The sequence below is a fragment of the Cyprinodon variegatus genome, unplaced genomic scaffold (genome assembly GCF_000732505.1).
Source record: "Cyprinodon variegatus isolate N-32 unplaced genomic scaffold, C_variegatus-1.0 Scaffold249, whole genome shotgun sequence".
In the NCBI taxonomy this organism is placed as follows: Eukaryota; Metazoa; Chordata; class Actinopteri; order Cyprinodontiformes; family Cyprinodontidae; genus Cyprinodon; species Cyprinodon variegatus.
Genome location: NW_015150702.1, coordinates 758783 through 785418, shown reverse-complemented (window position 1 = coordinate 785418; position 26636 = coordinate 758783). Strand labels below are relative to the sequence as shown.

At 37.4% G+C, this 26636-nt stretch overlaps 3 protein-coding genes across 4 annotated transcripts; 1 reads left to right on the top strand and 2 right to left on the bottom strand.

The window, feature by feature from the left end:
* The first annotated feature begins 1733 nt into the window (after positions 1–1733).
* Positions 1734–9616, top strand: LOC107089358 (tricarboxylate transport protein, mitochondrial-like). Of its 2 annotated transcripts, XM_015382101.1 has the most exons (9): positions 1738–2075; positions 2324–2431; positions 3186–3285; positions 3956–4094; positions 4174–4258; positions 4347–4451; positions 4559–4674; positions 7651–7724; positions 7804–9616. In XM_015382101.1, exons 1-9 carry the CDS (start codon positions 1871–1873, stop codon positions 7916–7918), a joined length of 1047 nt encoding a protein of 348 aa, XP_015237587.1. In that variant the 5' UTR covers positions 1738–1870; the 3' UTR covers positions 7919–9616. The 2 variants fall into 2 exon arrangements, with proteins under 2 accessions (XP_015237588.1, XP_015237587.1); XM_015382102.1 differs by lacking the exons at positions 7651–7724; positions 7804–9616 and adding an exon at positions 6110–6309 and having other exon boundaries at positions 1734–2075.
* Positions 9617–12137: 2521 nt separating this feature from the next.
* nle1 (notchless homolog 1 (Drosophila)) lies at positions 12138–18728 on the bottom strand. Its single transcript, XM_015382107.1, has 13 exons — positions 18629–18728; positions 17938–18121; positions 15606–15826; positions 15419–15498; positions 15252–15328; positions 14656–14753; positions 14326–14518; positions 14109–14244; positions 13975–14021; positions 13690–13892; positions 13245–13404; positions 13093–13163; positions 12138–13002 (listed from the first exon to the last, which is right to left on the bottom strand). Exons 2-13 carry the CDS (start codon positions 18073–18075, stop codon positions 12990–12992), a joined length of 1437 nt encoding a protein of 478 aa, XP_015237593.1. The 5' UTR covers positions 18076–18121; positions 18629–18728; the 3' UTR covers positions 12138–12989.
* Positions 18729–21267: 2539 nt separating this feature from the next.
* Positions 21268–26632, bottom strand: LOC107089369 (inositol polyphosphate 5-phosphatase K-like; the record flags this gene model as incomplete). The annotated part of the gene is made up of 10 exons (XM_015382113.1): positions 21268–21779; positions 22991–23095; positions 23173–23256; positions 23344–23481; positions 23563–23785; positions 25504–25530; positions 25621–25730; positions 25803–25914; positions 26017–26192; positions 26621–26632. Coding segments are annotated over 10 exons (1056 nt in total), but the record flags the coding sequence as incomplete, so codon positions are not given.
* Between the last annotated feature and the right edge of the window lie 4 nt (positions 26633–26636).

Genomic DNA, 26636 nt, shown 5'->3' with positions numbered 1-26636 from the left:
TTGCAACAATAAGGTTGCAAAGGTTTTTTTAGAAAGCTCTTTATTTTGGAGATGGGGATTTGGGGGATTAAGGAATGGGGGGATGAAGGGAGGAAGGGATGGAGGGATGAGGGGATGAAGGGAAGAGGGGATGGAGGGAAGAAGGGATGGAGGGAATATTGGTATTATAAATAAACCTTTTTTTTTCTTCACTTTTCAATTCTGCTTTCATATATCTGCTTCATCTCTCTCTTTTCTGGTGTCTCCTGCTGCTCCTCACCGCATACCTCGATGTTTTATGTGATGGGAAGGATTGGAAAAGAGAGCACAGAAGTTGACGGTATTTAGAGTCACGTTTTTTTTTGTCATTTTTTTATGCTAAATCATAATTATTTCATTATTTCTGTATGGTAAGTCCTCATCTAGGTAGGGTAACTCTAGATGAGTAGCAGATATGTAAGCTTTAGTTGGGAGAGTTTTTCTGTTGGACACCTTTTGGGAAATGGGGCAAGATGAAAGATGTCCCTCTTGACAAAGGCAATGTAGGGACAAAGCTCATCTGTGAAAAAGAGTTCTTGCCCGGTGAAACCAAGTCTGACCTTCTTTGCCTGTGTTCAAAAAAACAAAAAACAATTAATGTCTGTTAAAAACAACAACATTAAACATAAGAAGAGGGGGGTGTTGGCCTAGTGGTTAGAGCAGTGCGCTTGTGTTCTGAGAAGGTTGCAAGTACCCGGTTCGATCTCCACAGCATCCCTTCTGGGTTCCTGAGCAAGACCCTAAACCTGACACTGCTCCCCAGGTGCCACACAATGCCAGCCTCCTCTCCCCAAGAGGATTGGTTAAATGCAGAGGTAAATTTCACCAGTGTGAGATCAATAACGTTTAATCATTATTATTATTCTTAACACACAATACACATCCTGAAACAGTGGTGTTAGTATAATGTAGAGAATCTTTTCATAATGGAAAGATAGATGGAACCAAATACAGCACAGTGACGGAAAATTGCAATCGACTTGATAACGAGGAACAGTTTCATCTACCAAACGGTCAACAGCCATAAAGACTCAAACAAGATATAATGGAATTGTATAAACTAAAGCATATAGTTTTAGAATGTAAAATTGTAAATACCACTGAGATGGCAATTTAGCTAAATACAAGCTAATGTCAAATTTTGCTTATAATTTATAAAAATTCTCACAATGGTAAGAAATTGTGCATAATTTGTGTTTTTCATAAGAAAATACAACGCATGATGTGGCTTTGCAATGTAAAAAAAATCCAGGTTTATGAAGTCCAACCACAATGCCGACTATTTTGTGTGGCTGTTTTTTTTTTTGTTTTTTACAAAAATAATTTTTTTAAAGCATTATTGAGAAGTATAAGTAATAATTCTTTTTTTCATTCTATGTTTATTAAATTCAAATGTAATATCAATCCATTCATCTTCTCCCACTAATTACACCAGGCTCATGGCTAAAATGTGAGTTCCAATTTACAAGTAGGCTTTTATTGATGTTTAAATATTTCTTAGTAAATCCATCAACATCTAGTAGAAAATAAAAGGGATTCACCCACTTTCTAGATGATTAATGCATAAGATCAGTTTATACTTGCTACATGCATCAAGCCTGATGGGAGTAAAACAGATATGACATCAGTTGATCAGCATCCCTCACTCTATTGGCTGTGAAAGTCATGCTAAAGTCACGTGACTGTAAATGTAAGCAGGCAGCATGATGGTGAGTGGAGCGCACGCGCCATCACCTGACCTCCGCCGCCACGCTGCTGCCCCGCCTTCTTGTGTTGTTGTTGTCTCCTCCACATTGTCTCCGGGACCAGCGCTCCCTGGACCCCATTTGTGGAGTCACCCCTTACCGTCAAAATGTCCTCGCTGCCGTTTCCTGCCTGTGAGGGGGCCTGTAGGAGCTGCGCTGCCCGCAGAGCGGGCCTGTGCTCGGCTCTCCATCAGCAGCGGCCCCCACCCCTGCTGTTGGCCGCCACAGGGCTGTGCGAGGGGAGAAGGAACCTGGCGGCGGCTGCGATCGGAGGCAGGAAAATCACCCACCCCGGAAAAGCTATACTTGCAGGTGGATTATTAATTTCAAAGCAGTAGTTTGTTGTTTGTGTGTTGCACAGAGAACAGTAATCCCTAAAGCTATCCAAGCAGAAGTGGGTCAAAGAGCATCCTGCCAGCTGGGATGCTACAGCAGATGCATCACAGACCTTCATCCCTTCTTCTCCTGCACATCCCATTATTATACCCATATGAAATACTTTTACTTATACATTTACATAATGCATTTGAAGTTTGTCTATCTCTGCATCTCTCTCTCAGGTGGCATAGCAGGAGCAATAGAGATCTGCATCACCTTCCCCACAGAGTATGTGAAAACCCAACTGCAGCTGGATGAGCGAGCCAATCCTCCACGTTACAGAGGAATTGGTAGGTCACTGGGACTTAATGGGATGACCAAATGGGTTGGTATTAGTTTCTGTGCTCAGGGGCGGAGCTAGATGGGGGCCCAGAGGTGGCTATGGACCCCCTTAGCCAATCTGTGGCCACCCCTACCATTCTGTAATACAGATGGCAGCAGTAATACTCTCAAGGGGAAGGTTAAAACTTATTAAACATTTACATTTTTCATATATTAACAATTACTTGACAACTAAAGCACATCAAAATATTAACATTAAAGCTGATATATACAGAAAATAATGTCTCTGTTAGTCATCTAGATGTCTTAAGTGAAATCAGATAAATAACTACTTTAATAAAAACTTAAACATCCACTTAATGAAGATATATTAGTACATGTAAATATTAATTTTATGCAACATAACTTTTGATAAAAGTAGGTAAGTTATGAAAATGAAAAAGATTTTCAGCCCAGAAATTTTGTCCACTATAACTTTTTTTTTTTGACAGCATGGATGTTTAAATAAATGCATCTATTTGTTAGCAAAGGCTGTAGGAAAGTTTAGTTTGTCTTTATTTAAAAAAATATGGATGTTGTGCTCGTTCCTGTTGAAACGGTGTAGATTGACTGTGAGGTTCTGGTGCCTATCTGCTTTCGGCTACCCCTCAGTGTACATTGGTTTTTGACTGGCCACCCCTATTAAAATTTTCTGGCTACGCCCCTGTCTGTGCTTGCTTTGTGATGGGTATCCCTCTAACTGTTTGCTCTGGGTTTGCATAGGTGACTGTGTGAGGCTGACTGTGCAGGATCACGGTCTCAGAGGACTGTATCGAGGTCTCAGCTCTCTGCTATATGGCTCCATACCCAAATCTGCAGTCAGGTGACAAAATAAACACGCTATACATAGAGCTTTCTGACCACAGAGCTTTTACTATGCCAAGGCTAAAACTGCAGTTTTTTTTCTTTTCCTTTTGTTACTCCTTTGAGAATATTAGGGTGGGAAACATAACAGGGTTAAATCTGGAGAGAAAACAAAGCATATACAATTATTAAACCAACAATGAATTATTTGTTGCATCTTGTCATCTGCATCAGATCAGAGCTCAGTAAAGTAAGCAGTTATTCCGAGTTTCTATATGGAGTATTGCTTTGCTTTAACAAATATTTTGTCAAATCGGTGTACTACACAGTTGATAAAAAACTGATCAGTAGATTGTGACATTAAGAAATAAAAATGAATAAATAAAATGGAGCAAAGAGCCAAACCAGATATTAAGCTAAAAACTCTTTGGGAATCATTCATTTTGTACTGAAGTACTATGTTTGATATTCTCATGGAGACTCGGGTTTAGACATTTGATGAGATTCTATTTTGTCACAGGTGGTATAAAACACCTTAAAAAAAAAGCTATTACATATATATATATATATTTTTTTTGAAAATCCAACCAGCAAAAATAAATAAAAGTTGCCGTTCTTTTACACATTTTCTTTTGTTCCTTTCTTATTTTAATTTTTTTTTTTTTATGCGGGAATCTCCAATTTTCCAGGTTTGGCACGTTTGAAATGCTCAGTAATCCAATGCGAGATCATACCGGTCGGCTTGACAACAAACGGAGCCTCCTGTGTGGTTTAGGAGCAGGGATAGCTGAGGCTGTGCTAGTCGTCTGCCCCATGGAAACATTGAAGGTTAGTTAAGACGCGACCCTTTCATCATGAAAATCATCTTCAGTTTGTCAAATGTATGTCTTTGTCTTGCTTGACATAGGTGAAGCTCATTCATGACCAGTGTTCCCTCAGACCTCGCTACAGGGGCTTCTTCCATGGAGTTAGTGAGATTATCAGGGAACAGGGTGAGTTCGCAGAACTGGAGCAGCTTTTTTTTGTTGTATACGAACATCTTTAGTCATAATGTACAAACTGTATGTTTACCTTATTCAGGTTTGAGGGGAACGTATCAAGGATTAACACCGACTCTGCTTAAACAAGGGAGTAATCAGGCCATCAGGTTCTATGTCATGAACGCCTTGCGGAATTGGTACAATGGTGAGAACTTACCCCTGCAATTTTCCTGAACAGATAATGGAAAAAGGAGGATTCCATTTAATGTCCTTCTTATGATTTTCGTCCATTTTGTGGTTTTGGCTCCTCAGGTGATGAGCCTAGGCGAGAAATGCACCCAATTGTCACTGCAATGTTTGGAGCCACAGCAGGAGCAGCCAGTGTTTTTGGAAACACGCCTCTGGACGTGGTAAAGACCAGGATGCAGGTAGATAAACACAGCGGACATCGTTTGCAAACAACCTGCCATAGATATAATTTTGGGACATTGTAGAAATTCCATGAGGGATTTGCTAAATCAAAAAGAGTGCATTATGGCTGAACCAAATTTGCGAATTGAGGTTTGATAAATCTGGTGGCTAAAAAAGCAGCATTTACAGCATCCTGTGATATTTCCCACAGAAGTTCACACAAATTAACTGTAGAAAACATGTAATTCATCTCATCATATGAAAACACTTTTTGTAAATATCAAGTAACATCTTACTTTATTATCTTCCCCAATCTAAGTATGCTTTAATCCAAACTTTAAAGTCCTGGATTAGATCTGGTCTCCATTTGACAGCCCTCAGATCTGTACTGGCTCATCACGTTGCAGAATATTACATTAAATCCAACTGTCTGCCTCAAAATGTAACAGAAGATTTCGTCGACATGTATAGCATATCTACCCTAAGTAAAGTAAATATAAGACAGTGGCATTTTCCATTCCAATTCAGTTTATTTATATAGTGCCAATTCACAACACATGTAATCTCAAGGCACTTTACAATTCAATCAGATCATACATTCAAAGACTATGATCTGGAAGATCTGTAGATTCTATATCCTGAATGTTCCAAAGTGGCCTGTGTCTGAATTTTGCCTTGATCTTCCTGTGAAAAAAAAAAAGATGAGACAAATCTTTAATCCAAACAGCCTGTGCTGTTTTAAAGTCTCAGTTTTTTTAATTGCATCATAGTTTTTCAGAGGTCCCTGCTATCAGTTGTTGAACATTTAAATGTCCCTGCATGCTCCTAATGAACCTGCATATTTTAATTTTCGGTTCAAATCCTAAATGAATAATCACACAAAAAACTTGATGGATAAAATAACATAATTTTTAGCATGACTGACCTTTTCTTATAAGATTCCAAGTAAAGTCAATAGTGTCTTTTTTTTAGAAGCAAATCCTTTTTTGTTCACTGTTGACTGTCCTCTGCACATTTGTTCATTCTCAAAGTAATTAAAAGAAGGAAAAGCATCAATAACTAGAAAAGCAATCAGAGAGCACTGACCTCAACTGAGCAGAAAATGTCCCCCCATATAATAAATGAAACCTATAACTAAAACTTGCACATGAGCTGGATCATTACGAAATGTTTAGGAATTGTTCCTTGACAGGAGGTGCACCTCTGGTTAAAAAAAAAAAAAAAAAAATGTAAATATGTTCATAACTTTTAAAGTTATCATGTAAACGGAAAAACTCTCCTAAAATATAACCTCCTTAGCAGAGATAATAAATACTAAATCAACGCTGTGTACATTTTCGCTGCTCGGGGCTAGACCTTCCAGGCTTGGTGCCCTTGAAAGCAACTGACTGCACTAAAGTGTTGCGAAATTAAACTGTCTGAATTTTGAATCTGTTCACTTTGGACCACCTGGTTGAGAAGTCACGGAGTTCCCCCAGATTAAATCCTACATCAGAGAACCAAAAATATGCCTGATCAGATAAATGTCATGACTTTTTTGTTACCAAACAATGACTTACTTACAATAACTTTTACTAAGGCTATGTTCACACTGCAGGCCTTGATGCTCAATTCTGATTTTTTGTGAAATCCGATTTTTTTGCGTTGCCGTTTCATTTCCAAATATATGTGACTTGTATGTGATCCCCTGTGTGAACTGCAGTCATGCAATGCAAGTGTCACGCATGCGCAGTAGAGGACGCAATGACGTCACAGGCTAGTATGCTCTGTGTTTACGGAAGTAAACATGGATGGTAGTGCTGGAACGCATCTAGCAATCTTTACCAATCATAAAAAAACACTTTAACCATCTTTTCAAGATGGTTAAACATAATTACTGCATCATCTTCTGCCATGGTTGTTGTTTTTCTTGGTGCTTCTTCATAGCAAGACCCAGAATTGTGACCTTTGTCGTGTAATAATGACATTCAGGTCGGATGAATGCGACCTGGCCGTTCACAAACAGGTCGCATTTGAAAAAGATCGGATTCGTATCGGATTCAAGACCACATAACCAAGTGGCCTGGGTCACATTGGAAAAAATCGGATCTGTGTTGTTCAGACAGCCATGAAAATAACTCATACAGGTCGCATATGGGCAAAGAAAATCGGATTTGGGTCACTTCAGGCTGCAGTGTGAACGTAGCCTTAGTTAGCTCTGTTAGCTCATGTTATCCAGGCTGTTAGCTCTGGATAACATGACTCATTCAGAGAGTTTAAAAATGGAGCCCATATGGAGCATTGATGTGAGCCAAGTGCCAATAATTGACCTAAAAAAATAATTTAAAACATCTTAGTTCAGGTTGCTTTAACATATGGTAATGCTATTTAGATTGTAAGCAATGGCATCCTTATTGATATAATGAGGGCTGAAAGTAGATTTAAATTCTTGTAAGCACTATACTAACAAAAATCTATTAATTTTGTAATATAAACACCAATAAAACTTGTAGCTTTATTTCTACAGGCTCAAAAATTGTTTCTTTCAAGTCAATGAGTCGATATAATCATCTGGTTTTCCTTTGATAGAAAACTGAACCATCTGACTCTATGATCTTATTGAATTGTCTCTGTAAAGTTCCTTGGGATGCCATGTGTTGTGAATTTGTGCTATAGAAATAAACTGAATGGAATATATACATATAAGAGGTACATTAGATATAAAGGTGTCAACCGTGACATCTATTTAATTTTTTGCAACAGTTCATAGGAGTTTGATGTAAAAGATGACAGAATCACCAAAACTATCTTATCCAACTTTAATTTTACAAATATGTAAACCAAAATGTTGAAATATTCTAAGGAATCCTTTACTAGTGTGCAGTACCTTGAATGTTCCGACTTACTTTCATTCCTGGATACAATCCTAAATGAGTGTTAGATTTATTGGTTTCAGTTTGGGCCTTGTAACAGAATCCTTGAAAGTTTTTTATTTTTTTTCATATATATTTCAGGGTTTGGAGGCCTATCGTTATAAAAACACATTGGATTGTGCCTTCCAAATCCTGAAGCATGAAGGACCGCATGCGTGAGTATAATGCAACCATAGACCTGCTTTAGATTGTGCTTTTCCTTTAGCAACAATCATCAATTGGTACATCCTGCAGGTTCTACAAGGGCACGGTTCCCAGACTCGGCCGCGTGTGCCTAGATGTAGCCATAGTCTTCGTCATTTACGAGGAGGTGGTCAAACTACTCAACGACGTGTGGAAAACGCAGTAAACAAAACTGATTGTGACAAGGGGTCCAGGAGGAAGCACGGACCACTGCCTCTTGCTACGCACAACGCAACACCTCTGTTCCAGTTCAGTTTAGCCGTCTGGGTCATCTTGACCGGTGTTTGCACTGTTAGTTTAACATATTAGGTTACCTAGATTCATTCTAGACACAGCAATGGAGTGGAAAGTGTTGTTAAGAGTAAAATACCACAAAGAACATCAAATGGAGTAGAAAGAGGTGCTCTAAGAAAGGACTGAATAACAGAAGGATAAAAGGAGAACTTCATATGACTATTGCTGACATGGAGCGAATACTTTGTACTAAAACCAAACAAGTGTCTTGATTCACTGAGAACTTACCAGATACTGTGCTATGAATGGACTCGGGCAAGCTTCTAGAATCATTGTAACCAATGTTTGCAGATCTTGGCTTTGCTTGTGGTGCCCTCATGCTTGCACAGTGATCTCTTGCAGTGTGACAAAGTTTCATGTTTATTCCGTGCCCAGTGCTGATCACAAGGAGATATTAGCTCCTTGCAGACCCTTCTGTTTTGTCATCAAATCGTGTAGGTCTGCTACATCGATGTTCTGTTTTTAAATTGGTTTGAGGTGCCACAAAGGCTTTTTGTACATGAACTGATAAATGGTAAACAGGAAAACCAGTTTGTGTGCAGGATCCTATGTTTACTAAAAGAAAAAAGTTCTGCATAACACTGCTTTTTAGGTGGGAAGAATTCAGTTCTGGGCTGTCGGAGAACTTTTGACATGATGGGTGAGAAGCCTCAAAGCAAACAGTCTGTTTTAGGGGATCTAGTGAATCCTGAAAGCCTTGAACTTAACTCTTTTCTTTTGTTGCCAAAAACTCTTCGGGGTTCACTCACTCTTTAGAAAAGTATGACAAACAAGTTTGAAAAGAAAGTAGTTAAAACCTATATTTCCAGACTTTCTACTCTTGTATGTTTTCTTACACATTGGTCCTTTCTTGCTTCCTTTCTCATCTACCCTGCATTAGTCCTTTCTTTTGTCTCCTTTTATCTTTGTGTCAATTTTCTCTCATTGCCCCTTTTCATCCATGCTTGACTGTTTCCTTACTTCCTTTTTTGCCTCCTTAAAGCCTGACTTCCTATAACGTCCTATTTGTATGCAGACCCGAGGGTCTTACCTCCATTGCCTTGTTACCTACATACCCTCCTTTGTTTTTTCTTTCTTTCTTTCTCTTATTTTTGTCTTCACTTTTGTTACTGATTAAATTTTTAACACCTCTTCACTGTTCAATTATTTGATAAAATCTATTCTTTTATTTGAAAATGCCTGTAAACATCCAAGTGTAGACAAGTTTTTACAAGGGAAATGTTTGGGAACATTAACATTATTACATGTCTCCTATTTCAATGCTGTACGTTCCAATATTTTATTTATGAATCACTGTTTGTTCTCACTGTCATCTGAATGGATTTATTGCACAATTTTATTATTTGCTTTTTGGTTTTTTTTTTATAAAAACTGTCAATTATGACATGCATCTTCTCTTTAGATTCTGTGTAAGCACTTGGACAGGATTTACAGCTCTTTATTGTGTGGCATTGAAACCAAAATGCAATATGACGTACATAATAGTGGAAAACATCAGTGATCAACTTTGATGTATTTGATGTTAATGAGAAGAATAAATATGTGCAAAACCAAATCTTTGTGATTGTGATAAGAAATAAAGTTTAGCCTACTCTTTTTTTTTTTTTTTTTTTAGTTGAACACGGAGTAGGGATATCCATCAAATTGTTCAAAGCCTTTTTAATGCTGTGCATTGGCAAAACAGTGAAGCATGTTATAAATGAAAAGGGCTGCAGGACGCAAAAAGTGAACTTTGTTTAAGGACGATAGGGGGGACTGCTTCATGCTGTAGGGGAAGTTTTAGTTTTTTGCAGGGACAGTAAAATCTTATAGTATCTGGAAGATAAAACTAAAATAAAAAGATTTGATACTGTGGTGGAGGTTCATTTTCTAGGAGCACAGCAAGCAAATAGCAAATAGATCAAACCTCATTTGTGTGTAAAAGTAACCAGAGTCCAGGCCTAAATTTAAATTAAGATCTTCATATAATCTTCATCTAATCTGACCAAGTTTGGTCTCTAGTTAACGTGGGAGCATATTGATGTCAAGGTTTTCAAAGCTGGTAGAGAAATACACCTACAGACTCGTGGCTGAATCTGATGTATTCCAAACTATTTAGATATACATTGGTATTTTACTATAATATAAAGCCGTGGTAAAATACATTGAACTTGGTCATTATGAAAGTGAAAAAAAATGGATTATGTAATACATCAATTATTGTCATTACTGACAAATTTTTTATAAATTTGAACCTAGTGTTAGCATTCAAATTGCATGTTCAGGAAAACTATGGCACAATTTCTTGACATATTTGGCAGATGCATAACAGTCGTATGTGTAACATTAAAAAAAACATCAAGTTTATTGAGAAATAAAACCTAATAAAATGAAACAGGTTTATAGATTTAAAAGCTGTTGTAAATTATAGACATCTAATCTAATCAACTGCTAAGATAGCAGTAATGATCTATTTTAAAAGACATCATGTACATTTAAAGGTAGGGGAATCAAGAAAAATCTTTGTAATTTAAATCTGTTTTATGGCCTTTATTTTGGTCTAGAGGTTTAAAAGGGAAAAAACGGATCGTTTTCTCTCTGCAAGCCTTTTTTTAGCAATCAGTAATTCCTCCCTGAATGCTAAGACTGATTCTTGGTTGGTTACTCTAAAAAGAAATCTTCCTTCTGGTTAAACTGTGTTCTGCCGTCAGTACTTTGCAGCCTCTGGTTTGTGCTCGTTTTTATTTTACTGTCTCTTTTCCTAATTAAATCACCCAATATTGGTGGGACAAGCCTATTCAAAACTTTAAAAATAAAGCGACATGATATAATTGATAAAAATCAAGGTTTGAAATGTGAGGCTTATTAATGATTTCTACAGTAATGAAGACAGGAAGGTTTCTAGTCAAATATCTTTATTGTTCTTCAATGGGAAGACATGGAAGCTCCAGGAATTTAGGTAACATTCCCTTTAAATTCGTACATGATTTAAAACTAAAACTGAAAAATATAATTAGAGTAAGGAGAGATGTTAATGAACCTTTTCATAACCCGTTATTTAGATCAATTTAATCCAATTTAGGTATATTTAGTGTAATAGTGAAATGGAAACAATCCAAAACAGCCACCTAACTAGTTAAGAAGTGCTAATGAGTGTCCAGTAGTTATAAAATAAAAACCGCCAACCTTCACAATGTTTAAAAAATGATATAAAACCATCAGCTGGAAAATGCTACCTGAACATCTGAGAAATTAAGTTAATATTTTAAAATAAAGGCATAACTTCAAAATGTTAAAAGTGAATGTCCCACCTGTTTGAGGCCATACACCATTTATAATAAGTTGGAAAGGAGGATTTATGATTGGGGCCGTGAGAAGAGGATCTACAGGTAGAATGAACTCTGGCTCACTCCAGGCTTCCAGAACAATATTTATCTTTTAACTGGAAGAAATTGCATAGACCCACAATGGATCAGTGGCTTCAGCTCTTCCACTGGTTACAAATCACACTTCTTAAAAGATTTAAAATACCTGGAAGCTTTGTTCTCAGACTTTTTAATCACTTTTAAATGTAATGGATGATGTCAGACTATGAAATACAAATTCACTGAAATAAGGTCCTAAAAAAAGTCTGGGTAAAAATGTAAAAAAAATACATTTTTGAAAGAAAATTCACTGATTTAAACTGACCATTTAGGCTTTGCTTGGAAAAAGTTGAAGTTTCTCTCCTAATATACCATATTCACTGAATAACTTGAAACCTCTGATGTATGAAATAAAATAATCAATCTAGGTATTCTTACATGTTGGGTATTATTCCTTTGAAATAGCTTAAGTGAAATCAGATTAAAAAAGGAAATGTTCCTCCTAAAAATCTATAATCTTAGATTTGAGTAAAACATAAAAAAAATTAACATGATAAAAGTCAAAGTCCTTACACCCTCTAATCTCTGGGATATCGTCAATAAAACACCTCTCACACTTAGCATTTAACTTTAAAGTCTTTCTCATACTTGTTGTCTTGGTAACACTAAAACTGATTTGTTACTTTCAACTGATTTAGATGTTCACCTTTATTGGGTCAAAAAAAGCTGCGTCAAACACTTCCCTTTAGAAGATTTTTTATTGTTGTCATAATGCAACACAGTCCAGTTAGATTTAAAACCACCGACACAAGCTGCTTTCCATCAACATTTGACAGCAATTCCATCTTTTAGAGGCAAAAACGGAAAATTCTTCCAGCCACTGAATTTAATGTTCACTCACCAGCGTTTGTGGGGGTCAAAGTCAAAACACATTACACAAAAAAAAGTAATAAATTCATGTTGTGGACAGGAAATGAGGTTTCCCAATGTGGGATGAAATGATGAGTTTAGCATTTCCTGCCACTGCAGTTTTCAAATGACTAATGTGTAGAAGGTTGGGCGGAATAGATTAAAGGAGCAGAGTAAACAACAGGGAAGGCATTAACACTCCCACATGTTGCTTTAGACCAACTACTCTTCTGGAGAGCATCTCCATTTCATCTGTAAAAAAAATTTATAATTTATTTTGGTTTATAAACTAAAAATCACCTGAAAATCTATGATCTTTTGTATTTATGATGATGGTTAAAGCTCTATATATAAAACCTGAAAACTGGTACCTGATTTGAACAGATCATGTTTATCAGGGTTAGTATATTAAATAATCTGTATTGAAATACATTTTTTCTAAATGTAGAAATCTCAAGAAACCAATTTTTCACATTCAGGTTTCCAATAATTTGCTTTTTTAACGTCCATCAATGAATTATTCACACTTGAACCTAAAACCAAGATTCAGTATTTATATAGTGACAAGATGGAAGTTCCTCGACACAATGCCATCTGACGAATGGAGGACCTGATCCACTCCGGCTATCTTTTGCTCCACCTGTCTGAAGCTCTACAAACCATAGAGAAAGCCAATAGGGCCCATATTGGCTATCTTCTCCATCTAAAAAAAAAAAAAAAAAGACAAAAAAATAAACAAACACTAAGAAACATCCAACTATTCTAAAATCTCCACAGGAGTGGGATTACTCACATTCGAAGACATTTGTCTTTCCCTCCACTTGCTACTCTCTGTCCATCAGGACTCCAGTCCACAGCATAAACCTACAGACAGATCAGAAAAAATCCTCAAAATATGGATCAAAAAAACAAGAACCATCAATGTGATTAAATCCTTTGTCTTGCCTCATCAGCGTGGCCAGGAAGGTCCATGTTAAGCTTCCCAGTTTTTACGTCCCACACTTTGAGCGTGCTGTCACTGCTGCCACTGACCAGCAGCCTGCTGTCTGCCGACCACGCCACCTGATACACGGATCCCACATGGCCACGCAGAGACATCAGGTACCTGAGAACGAGGAGGCAGAGATGGGACACGTTAAGCTGAATAGCACCACCTTATGGAGCTCTTTGGTTTTCTACATTCGATGGATCATAAAAAGAATCACTTTGAACTATGATTGAGATGTAGATCAGTTTATCAATGGAAAATTCAGGGTAAAGAAAATGTTCAAAAGAATCTAATGAGAGTTTCTCTTTTTGACGGAATCACTGAAAAAAAATCTTTAGTCTTTTATTAGAACTAAAAGTACAACTGAGAATCATTCTTCCTGTTAATCCAGACGTTTCTTACTTTCCAGTCCGTCCATCCCAGATTTTAATTGACTTATCAAATGAAGCTGAAGCCAGTAGCCTGGTGTCAGGGGAGAAGAGCACTTCGTTGACCAGAGCGCTGTGGCCGGTCATCCTGGCTAAAGGCTTTTTATCCTCAGCGGGATTCCACAGGAACAGGGTGAAATCATCAGAGCCTGACACCAACCGCTCCGGAGCGGACCCCTGCAACAGAAGGACACGATGCATTACAGAAGCAAGGAGGTGTTAGAGAAACTTTCCTCTCACATTAGTGAAAAGTACTCACCCTAACTTTATTGTATCTTTGCAAGGCTCTTTCCTTTATCTCATCCACTGGAGGGGGAGATGGTACAATTTGGTTAAAAACACTTTTCATTAAAAAAAAATTAACAAGCATTTGAAAGGAATACCAAGACTTACAAGATCCAGTGAGATCCTGGGGGTTGATAGTGGCTGTAGCAGGTTCAAAAGCTCCAGTACGCAGGACGTAATCTGTGCTGAGAGCCAGGGTGTTCACCCAGTGGGCGTGACCCTGCAGAGTCCTGCACAGGATGCCCTGAAATCAATAACCCAACATGAACAAAGCAAGTCTCCCTGAGGGGACTTCCACTCAAGATGAATAGATTCTCAGCCTTACATCTTTTGGCCTCCAGACTTTGATGGTGCGGTCCTGAGAGGAAGTGTATAGAAGTCCGTCTCCTCCCCATTTCACACAGGTGACTGACTGAGTGTGTCCCGTCAAGATCTTATCATAGCGCCCCAGAACAGTGTCCCAGATACGTATAGAGCAATCCTTAGAGCTGCTGGCCAGGTATCTGCACTCTGGGTTACTAAAAAAAAAAAAAAACAGGGAGAACAGCTTGGTTCAATATAATGTTAATAAACTTAGAACTTAATGTATAAACTGGGACTACAAAGCTAAAAATGTACAAACGGTCCTCAATAAAAAGCTGAAAGGAAAGCTTACAGATGGAGAGGTTCCCAGCAGAGCCAAGTGATCCACTTGGTGTGTCCTGTCAAAGTTTTTCCTATCTGTGCCCCCGTCACTGGATCCCAGAGAAAGATCTATAGATGTGACGTAAAAAGTAATTAAAGGGGAACGCCGTTTTTTTTTTTTTTTTTTTTTACATTGGGCCCTTGATTTTACGTTATTACATCCTGTTCTACTCACCCATATGAGATTTGTGTCATTTGGAGCTGTTCTGAAGATATTTGGTTAGGTTATATCCAAGTAATGTGTTCCTATGGGCAACGAGTTGAAGGCACAAACTAAACTGTTCATAATTTATTATTTATGGTACGCCAGCATTTATAACATGTAGGCGAATCACTGTCCCCCAGACATCCGCTGTTATATTTTTTATATTTATATCTTTTAAAAACGAAGCGGCGCATGTATGACGTCATCCGAGCCGTTCTGAAGATATTCACAACGGCTCCAAATGACACAAAACTCATATGGGTGAGTAGAACATGATGTAATAACGTGAAATCAAGGGCCAAATAAAAAAAAAACGGCATTCCCCTTTAAATTATTATTATTATTTTTTTTTTTTTACAAACCTGACTGTTCTTGCAACCTGAGGCCAACTTCTTTCCATCAGGTGACCAGGCGATGCTAAGGACCCAGTGGGTGTGTCCTTAAATGAAACAGAGGTGTTTTATTGTTAGTCAACTATATGTTTTATTAGGAGTTGGAAATGATGCCTCTTTTAAAAGTGCTTTCATACCTCTGGCTGTGTGATGGGGCGTCTCAGTTGTCAGGTCCCAAAAGCGCACTGTGGTGTCTCCTGATCCGCTGGCCAGATACCTTAAACAAACATGGAAAAATAATGAAAATGTTAACAAAGCATAATTTAGAATCAGTTAGTCGATTAATCCCAAGACAAGGCAGCTACTGATCCTATAGGAACTCACTTTCCCGTAGGACTAAAAGCAGTGGAGATCACTGCCTCTGTGTGTCCCTGCAGCGTGCTGGTGCAGCGGGTCACGGCCCGAACCCGGAACACAGCCTGAGGTTGGTACACCACTGGCAGAACCTGCTCCGTCTCCACCCCGAGAGCCTTAATACAGGATCCAAGACTGGACACCACCTCTGCCTCTCCACGCACAAAAAATGCCAGAGGCACAGGCTCCTCCTGGAACAGGTAATGAGTCATAATACGTACCTTAAAGCATTTGAATAATTAGCTCTATATACAGTGCCGTGCAAAGCTCTTTACACTTTTTTTGACAAACAATAGGAATTTGCATTCAGACCCCGTTAATTTGAAAGATGTATAAAAATCCAATGGAAATAGCTGGCTTCACTCAGTACAAAGTCCACCTCTGTGTAATTGTATCCCAGCATTAGCAGCAGATTGGTTCAGTGGTCACGGAATATCTAAGGCTTTGAACATCTCATAGAGGGCTGTTCAATAAATCATCCAAAACTGGAAAAAGAAAGAAACACCTCCAGACATATTAAGAAATGGTTCTCCATCTAAACTAAAAGGAAAGATGAGGAGAGGATCATTCAGAGTGACCATGAGGGCCATGGTGACTCTGGAGGAGCTGCATTGGAGCTGCATTAAGAAAGAAAGAATGGAAAACAAAAAATAAGTCCTGTTTGCCATGAAGAAAAGGCTTCAGTCTGTTTAAACTACCATGTGTTACAGCAAACCAACACTACACATCATCCTTAACGTACTGGCCCCAGTGTGAAAGATGGGAGATGAATGGAGCTAAATACAGGATAATCCTGGAGGAAAATCTGTTACATGCTGCTAAAGACTTGAGACAGAATTGGTTCACTTTGCAGTATGACTAAGTATAAGCTGTTTAAATAAAAATTTTCCATTTCATTATTTCCTCTAAAAATACCACACTATTGCTATTATGACTTCGCTTTTATTTATTTGGCAGTTATAGCCCATTGGTACACTTTAAAAGAACATATTCCTTAACTTTACCACATTATCTCTTTTTTTGGGTGATACGGGGCCCGATCTACGCCTTGATGGATCAGATTAATCTACAGGCCTTGAGTTTGGCACTTGTGCTGTAGATCAAAGTAGGGCTGCAACTAATGATTATTTTTTAAATCAATTAATCTGTTGATTATTTTTTCGATTAATCAATTAATCGGCAGCAAAAGGTTCTCTAAAGAAGACTTTTTACAAAATTAAACCAGGGGAAACTAAAACGTTTCCACTTGAGAAGTTCTGGATGGAGCATATTCACAGACGAAATGTCTAAAATTCAAAATGTGGACCCACTTTTTTATTTTTTTTTACAATTCTGATATACTTACTGCTCCAGGAGGATTGCTCTGACAACTAAAGGCATGTTTTACAGTTTCTATACTCCATTTAACGATTAAAGCCCGGCGTACACTGTGATTTTTGGGGCGATTTTCCAGTCACGCGAGAATTTTTCTATCGGGCCGACATTCTGCCTGATCGTGCGTCGTGTAGTGTACAGGGGGTAACGAGGGGCGATCAGCCTCCCACGACCACCTCCCGATTAGGAATCGTGAGCCGTCATGGGCAAATCGCTCAGTGCGCAAACAAGGATTCTTCTTTTTCTTCTTCCTCTCAGATATAAACAAAAAAAGCATGGCAGGGGTGCAATGAGTGAAATGGAGGAGCAACGTTTGCTCAGCCATGTCTTCGTCCAAATACGTCGCCCTTTCTTTCTAGGACCCTCAGCACAAAAAGTGAGTTTAAAATTCCCTTTCTATTTGTTTGCCTCCCGGATAGATGAGTCAGAGCAGCGCCATCTCACTGCGGAGCTGAGTGCGATGTGGTTTTTAGTGTGAGCAGGTAGATCGCATCAGAGCGTTGGGCGGAACATAAATCGTGAGCTATGAACTCACACTGTATGACTAAACCCTGCGGTTTGGTCATACAGTGTGAGCAGCAGCTGCATGCAACAAGTGAAAAAAAAAAATCGCAGCGTAAGCCCGGCTTAACTGATTACTTAACTAGTTGACGATTATTTCAATAATCGATTAATCACTTCAGCCCTAGATCAAAGCGCATTCATGTGACAGAATGTCCCTAACAAAGTCCTGATGACAATCAGTGCTAAGACACTTTTTGATTTTTATACTTCTACAAAAACATGTATTTCTATAAATGTGACTTTTTTTTTTAGGGGGGAGAACAGAAACCTGCAGTGGACCTACATTTCTCATGTTGGTTTGTGTAGGACCATGACAGTTCTTTAACATGAAACAGTGTGTTTACATTGATTTAGAAAAAGTTACCTTTTGCAGCAGTGCATTGCAGACTAGCTGCAGTTTGTCTGGGGTGATGTCAAGAGGCACATCAAAAGGAGAACCCAGAACCTCTCCATTCTCATCCTGAAACTGGATCAGCAGCCGCTCCACATCTTCACTCATCATCTTAGTGTCCAGTTCAATCCCAGATCTAACAAGATGCTGTTTCTACCTGCACAGGGGAGAGGCGCTTTTAGAAATACTATAAGAAAAAAACCCCAAAAAGCAGCAGTTTCACGTCAAGAGAAGCTAAACACAACCAAGGAAAAACAGAAAGAAACTGGTGCAGAAATCAAATTACTATAATAAAACGTGACTGGAGTCAAATAAACGTTAAATAAATAACTGTCTATGTTGTCTATGGTGCTCTTTACTAAGCTAATCAGAAATACGGCATCGCCTTTACAATTACAGCCTGTAGTTATGAAGAATAACTTTAATCTGAATCCAGATAAATGTGACAAATAAAGCTAGTCGATCAGGTTATTTTCTTTTTAGTATCGGAATCCATAACATTTGCTGCTAACTCGGTTAGCACTCATTAGCTAACACTTTTAGCATAATGAAGCCTCTTTTTTTGGCACTAATCACTGACCAGAATAAAATCCAAAGTTAGTTTAACCAATGGGGCTGGATTTATATTACATATGACTGCTTTATAAACAACATAAACCCTTACCTTTAGCTTGGCGGTCGGTATGATGTCTCCACGTGTTTATTGCCAAAGAGTCTACCAATGAAGAGATGTGCTAAAGGACCAGAACGTCAAGAGGAGTTCCAGGAGCGCAATGAATTGTGGGAGAATATAATGTAGGGCCGCTGAAAAAAAAAAAGTTGACTGATTTTTAAATTTATTTCAGCTTAATATGGGAAAAAAGTCAGAATTTAATCACAGAATTCTGACTTTAATCTCAGAATTCTGACTTTAATGTCAGAATTCTTGCTTTTTTCTCTGATTTCTGACTTTAATACTAGTATTCTGAGAAAAAAAGTCATATTTCTGACTTTTTCAAATCAGTTAATCAGTGGCCCTAATCCCCTTCCGTAGTTAAATAACTAGTTAAATAACGTAGTTAAATAACTATGATGATAAAATAATAATAATAATAATAATAATAATAATAGCAAGCAACTTTCAGCTTCCTCCTTTTTTAAAATAAAACAAACACAAAAATACATCAGGAGGTAAATGCAATAATTTCTTTTTCCATAAATTATTTAAACAAAAATGTTTCTCCAAGTTTAAATTATAAAAAAAAAAATCATTTACTTATTACATGTTTTTAAATGTTTTAAACATATGTTCTTTTTTGGGGGGAGTGTTCTGTTTCAATTTCTCTCTAATTTGGAATTACCATTGTTTCTTCGATGATTACTTGATTATATCTCCATACTATCCTGTACTTTTATACACTTTAAAGTTATTCAAATTCAGGATCATATGATAAACAGTTTATTTAGCTTTTTTTTAATCACTGTCTCTCTATTTTTATGGTGCTTACTGGGTATGGTTTCCTTACCAACCATCTTAGGTGTTTTAAGTTTACTCCTGCAATGATAAAATAATGTCACAGGACCTAAGGAGACAATCATTATTTTCTAAGGTCTTTTGACCAATTTACAGAGTGCAGTTGTGACAATTAGCTAAAGTTAGTTAAACTCCTCAGTGTTTCAATGCAAAGTTGTTTACTTTACTGTGGACAATATATTAAGAAACTAAATGTAAATTCTAGATCCAGAAGGTTTTCATGATCCCTTCTTCCTAAAGAATAGTTATCAATACTTAGAGACCTTGTCATAAACTATTTCCTCAATTGAATAATGTCAATATTTGCATGTCAAATTTTATTGTTATATTTTTCTTTTCATCTCTGCAAAAGAGTTATTAATTTGTAGTTGCAAATGTATCTCAGCTGTACGAGCATTAACATTTTTTACTTATGAAACAAAGGATATATAAACAAAACTGGTTTCTAAATGATGAAAAAGTTCAAACATCCCACACTCTGGAAGAAATGTTGCCCTTATTTGGCTTAAATACGCTCAGTGAGACCCTTCTGTAGATATTTACCAATCTCTGTTTTGTGGTTATAGTTTAAATGTTATTTTCCATCTGTGGAGTCTGTCGTCATATTTGGAGGTTTAGTGAAAGTAAAATAAACAGAATATGGCATTAAACCTGTTCTTACATACTGTAACTATGGATTGTGTAGGTTTTTGAACTCATAAAACACATCTGAAGAGCGTTCATTCCACTTAAATTTTTCATTGTGTAATTATCCATCCATTTCTGTCAAGCTTATCCCTGCTGGGGCAGCAAGGAGTTCTGGTGCCTATATCAATGTGCAAGAGGCTGGGTCCCCCCCGGACAGTTCGCCAGTCCATCGAATACAACCATTCACACACTCTCACACCTAAAGAGAATTTAGAGAAGCCAATAAACCTAACAGTCATGTTTTTGCACTTTTGGAGGAAGCTGGAGTACCTGAAGAAAACCAGCGCATGCACGGGGAGAACATGGAAACTCCATGCAGAAAGACCCTGGGCTGAGTATTGAACCTGGAACCTTCTTACTCCAAGGCAGCTGTGCTGCCCACTTCTCCACTGAGCAGCCTATTGTGTAATCACTTCATGTTAAATGTTTATTTTTTATCTTAATCTCTGAAACAACAGAAGTAGCATATCACAAAATAGTTTGTTAAGTTCACATTATTTTGTAACATATTGAACTAGATGTAATGATTACAGATAGTAAACTAATCACTTACTCGGTACCTGATGAGCCTTTTTACTAAATACTTTTTACCAAGGCTACTTTTATTTGGGTAAAATATGATAAAGTAGTTGTGCTCTTGCTGAAGAATATATTTTTCATACTCTACTCACCTCTGATCCTGAGTAGTCTTTTGAATTTTTCTTAGCTGTAGCATAATACAATAGCCTGTCTAGTTTGCACTATTATTTATTATAAGATTTTTTTCTAACAGAATCTTGAGCTTTCTTACTGCGCTGAATCCACTGTGTGCTGATTCTTTTTTTACCCCCTAAGCACAAGCACAATATCGTACCACCTTTGTTATTGTAAATATACTTGAATGTTTATTTACTACCAAATTGAGCATAAACAAATATGCCAACAGGACTGTTTTCAAGGGTGCACTTCAAAAAAATGAAATTGTCTAGAGCTGTTTTAAGCGAAATTTCATGTACAAAATAACAAAATAAATCTGTCTAAAGTCTAAAATACTTTAGACTTTCAAAAGAATGATCTTTCAGAAAAAAAAAACAAAAAAACAAAACAAACTGTATGTAGCCATAGTGAGGCGCTGGTGTACAAATTATAAAAAAAAAATGACTATACCGCTTTAAAATCATGATTTGTATAAACATGAGAGACCATGGATTTAGACCAAAATAACTCGTTTCCAACAGTTATTGAACTGAGCCAGAACATGTCCACAGCAATGATCTTACTTAAGCTTTGAAGTTCACCAAGTTCATTAATGTATTTATTTATGTTTCTCCTAGAAGCCTAAAAGGACCAGCAAAACATCTGATTGTCATTCATTAAAGTGTGTTCAATTTTTATTATATATTTTTTCTTGACCAAAAATCCAGCTTTAGAAGAATGAATCTTTAGGTAAACAACAAATACACGTTTTTTGTTTTGTTTTCCAACCATCAAATCAAGAGACTGGGCAGTTTGAAGGTTAAATCACAGTCAAGACATAGAATAAAATGGCACGCTGTGGGGATTGCTTCTAATTGTTGATCCCATTGATGTCTTTGGGTACAAGTCCTTCCATAGCAGCACGCTTTGACTCCAGGATCTGCAAATAAACGCAAACACACAAAAAAATATATGTGTAAGTTAACCCACTGTTATTAAATACTCATCCAGCAAACATATAATCATTCCGTACTTCAGTTCAGATACCTTCAAATGTCTTAATATATGTTTTAAGATGGTGCTTTCCCTAAACGGTTTAAGAAATTCCAATCTTCTGCTTTACTGTCTCCCTTTACTTTATTGAGTTATATTTTAGGGAACCTTTCATTTTCACCTTAGAAGTAGTGAATCATTGAAAAATGCTGTATACAAAAATAAAAAATTTTATTACCTGTGACAAAACCAAAACTGTCAAGAGTTATACACGCTAGATTTAGAGATGTTACATCATACAGCAGACTGAGCTGATAGATGGGCACGATCTGATCAATCATTGATTTCAGACTTCATACTGAAGTAGTTTTTTGGTTGGATATTGATTTAGATAAATTTAGATACTGGTTTGCTACATCATCCTGTGTTTCTGATGTTCAACCTTTTATTAATTTTACTCTGGAACATTAAGGCATTAAAAAAATATACATAAATAATGTAAAACTAATATCTGTAGTTTTATTTAAACAGATATTTCCAATATACAGTGCCCAGGATTTTGAAAATTACTTCATGTTCAAAAATACAACCTAGGCTTATTTTGTCAGCTGCATCTCCTCCTTTCAAGATAATTCCTTTGCCGATGGTCGCTCACACTGAGCCTGGTTGTGCTGGAGGTTTCTTCCTGTTAAAAGGGAGTTTTTCCTTTCCACTGTCGCTACAAGCATGCTTAGTGGGAGGGATTGCCTTTGAGTCAATGAGTCGATGCAATCGATTAGTTTTCCTTAGATAGAAAACTCTGAATCAATTTGACTGTATGATCTGGTTGAACTGTAAAGTGCCTTCAGTTGACGTGTTGGGAATTGGCGCTATATAAATAAACTGAATTTAATTGAATTATAAAGATTTGAAAGTGGCGGAAATACAATACATGTACTGTATGGGTAAATTGTTTGTGCAGGAAGTTCACGTTGGACTGTTGCAGTAATGATACAGCAATGAAAAAGAATACAATCTACTTCAAATTTTTAATATCAGCATTTTTAAAAAACCAACTATTTTTCTTGCATAAATATATTAAATAACCTCAGTATAAATAAGTCTGTGTTGTATTTATATTATGTGTTGGCTGTGGTTGGTATAATTTGGTACCCTTACTTTAAAGGTGTCACTAAGGCCAACGATGCTGTTCAGGTTTGTGCTGTAGTAACCCAAAACATACTCTCCGCTTAGCAGAGGGATCTCATCTTTATCCACTGATCTCTGCAACAAAAACAGGAGTGGATGCTTACAAAGATATTCACACAACTTTGATGAAACCTAACTTAAACCCACTTTACCTCTATGACCTCGTTCACCTCCGGAAGTTCATTTTCTCTGACCCAAACAAAGGTTTCGTAGTCAGAGGCACTCTTGAATCCCACCTGCAGGTCAACAAGCCATTCGGTTCACATCTGTATCTAGTCTCTCTTGAAGCAATAACTGATGTTTTTCTACTTGCATTTCAGTACCTTGTAGAGGCCAATCCAGTCCCATGTGGAAGACATAAAGTCCTCTTGGACAGTGTAGGTCAAAACTGCATTTTGGTCTGCGCTCCATTCGCCCTCTGGTGCCACTTGTACCAGTTGTGTGTCGAAATATTTCCTCAGCTGCAGGGATAACAAAGTAAAAGGGGTGGTTCTATTAAAATGTTATTCCTGGTGTTAGGTATGTGTCACCTATGTTCTCACCTCAAGAGTGAAGTTTCCAATGACCGGCTTGTGGTCACTCACTCCGTAGCTCATCACACTGGTGTATGCGTTCTGGGTGATCAGGATCGGATACTCGTCGTGCTCATTATCAGTGGAAGTCGATGCCTTCTCATCGCCATCATCATCCTCTTCTGATGGGAGACTTTTGGGTTTGATCCGCCAGAGGATCCGATCCGTCCAGGCTGGCTTCCTCTTCTTGCCACTGCAAACAGTCAAAACAAGAGTGATTGTGAGCTTGAGGTTAAAAGAAAATACATTCTACTGTTATTTTAAACAGGCCCAAAAAAGCTACACAGAAAAAACAAAACAAAAAACAACATGCAGTGCAAAGATAACTATTCTAGCATGTGGCTGAAAATACAATCTAGATGTCTACATTCCTTCTGTGTTGAAAGCAAAGCATGCATTATTTAGAGACAAACAAAGAGTGCAGACAGAAGCTCACTCTAATAAATTTGCAGATGACATCTGAAATCCATTTATATTATTATTTTATCTAAACAAGTTTTGTCCTTTAAACTGGTGCTTGCATATATTTTGTGATTGTAAGATACGTATAGTAACCCTTCTTAATGTCATTTGCTCTTTATTTTGAAAGGACATACCTAATAAAATAAAATACCCAGAAAACTATTAATGCCACCAATTAAGCTCAGATGGTATATGTATTATTTGCTCAAGGACAGCATCTAAATAAGCTTCCACACAACATGAATAAATCAGTAAATAAAGTATAAGAAACGTTTATGTAAAAAATGGCTTCCTGGGAGTCATATAAGTCTTTTATATGGTAAAGCATACTTGAATGAGATGCAGTGTAGCAAATATGATTTGCAACCTTGCATGCAGCAAGATAGTTAATAATGCAAATATAAAAGAAACAAAAATAGTAATACTGTGCCACATATTCCACAGCATTACTCTATATCAAGAATTTCTTTTCAGCATGATTAGAAACAAAAAAACAACCCCCACACGTTGTTATGTTTCAAAGCACAAGCGTAACCCATTTTTCGGTCATTGCCAAGAGGCAGGAAACTGTGTTGACTTAAGTGCTGATTAAAAACTTTTCCACCACATCCAAGCCCCAAATGTAAATAAGATTTAAGGATAAAATAGTTTTTTTTACCAGTTGAAAAAAAATCTATTTTTGGTTGCCAACATGCTTAGATTTGATTTCACTGTGTTGGAGCCTTCTTTCATTTCTGTTGTGTAGTTGTATTTTCTTCATAAAACCAAACAAAAAAATTTGAAGTTTGCTTTTAGAAATTAGTCAAAAATGTACAATTAAAATAGAATTAATCTTAGAATAAATCCTGTTTTTCAGGTACACAGGAGGAGAACATCTTCTGTAATATATAAATAAAATCTAAGTGGAAGGATAGTAGCTCCTAAGGATGGAACGGGCACCTACATTATCTCACATAAAATCTAAATAAAATGCATTGAAATTTGTGGTTGTTAACTAACAAGGGGTATTAATGCTCTTCAAAAGCACTGTGCATTTAGTAGATCGAAACAGGATTGTAAATAACCTTCAAACATTTTATTATTATTATTGAAAATGTTCTTTTACAGTGCAAAGCTATAGAGACACACACCTTGGTGGGTTTAATTCTCTATACCAAGCCCCCAACCAGAAACAGACCGCTCCCCAGAAGAGGGAGGTGAGGAGGAAGAGGAGAGTGGTACTGCATCGCTGCAGGGGCCTGGGTCTGTACATGGTTAGGGGCAGTGCCACAGTGCTCGTTCTAAGACAGACACATGGTGGTGTGGTGTCAGAGGATACTCAAGAAAAGAAATGTCGTAAATGCTGTGCACGGTTAAAGCCACTGTTAATTCTGTTTTAGCCAAAAGGGGAGTAGCTAAAACAAGGAGCGAAATGCGGGGCATGCAACACAGAAATTAAGAGTGTCTTACTTAAAACCCAACCATGTCTTCACAGAACTGCAGTCAGTTAAAAAAAAAAGAAAAATTTGTCAAATGTGTTGGTAATCTTACTGATATGCTGTATGTGTGTTAGCAAAGACGCGGTACCTGATATCATATGTGTCAGCTTTACGGTCAAATTTGTAGGTGGGTTTAAAATTCAGCGGCCCTTCATCAAACTCCTGCAGAAAGGGTTCCTTTTTCTTCATCATAATGAGCTGAAAACAACAACACAGTAATTAGATTTTCTTCACCTTTAACTATCCAGGTATAACACTCAAAGTTCATACCTGATCCTTACTCCACAGCAAATTGAGGCGCCCACCGTTGATGGATGAGCGGACAAAATGCAAACCATGGTCCTGGATACGGAAGTTCAGATCACCAAACCAGAAAACCACCCTGGGAAGAACCATTAGATTCACATGTTCCAGTCTGCACAGACACTTCTGGTTTATAAGCTTTGGGTTGGATGATAGTATGATTACACAGAGAAACACTGACTTGTGGTCCAGAACATGAGGAGTGTCAAATATGTCAAAGTCTTGAGTTTCCAGAATGTACTCAAACTCATCAACGCGTTGAAGGGCGTTGTGCATGTGAGCTGCAAGGTGGCAGTTGAGGAAGCAGATCATGTGACCGTAGAAGGAAAAGCGTACAGACACGGCACCTTTGTTACCCTGAGATTAAAAAGAAAAACAGACATACAAGAATTATGTTCTATGTCACTGGTTATTAAAGGAAACTCCACTGTCTCTACAAGCATGCTTAGTGTGAGCGATTGCCTTAAAAATCAATGAGTTGATGCGATCAGCTGGTTTTCCTTAGGAGAAAACTTTGAATCAATTTGACTGTATCATCTGGTGAAATGTAAAGTGCCTTGAGATGACATGTGTTGTGAATTGGTGCAGTATAAATAAACTGAATTCAATTTAATTGAATATGCATGTGTTTGTTAAATGTTAGTGTTCTCTGATGTTTCCCAAGCTGCAATACTTTCACTTCACAAACACAAAAGGCCTATTATTTGTCTCTGGAATACCAACGCTGATTAGAGTTGATCTCTACAACGTTTAGGGTTAATCAGGGCCTCTTACTAATGCCATACCCAGTAGCCAAAGATG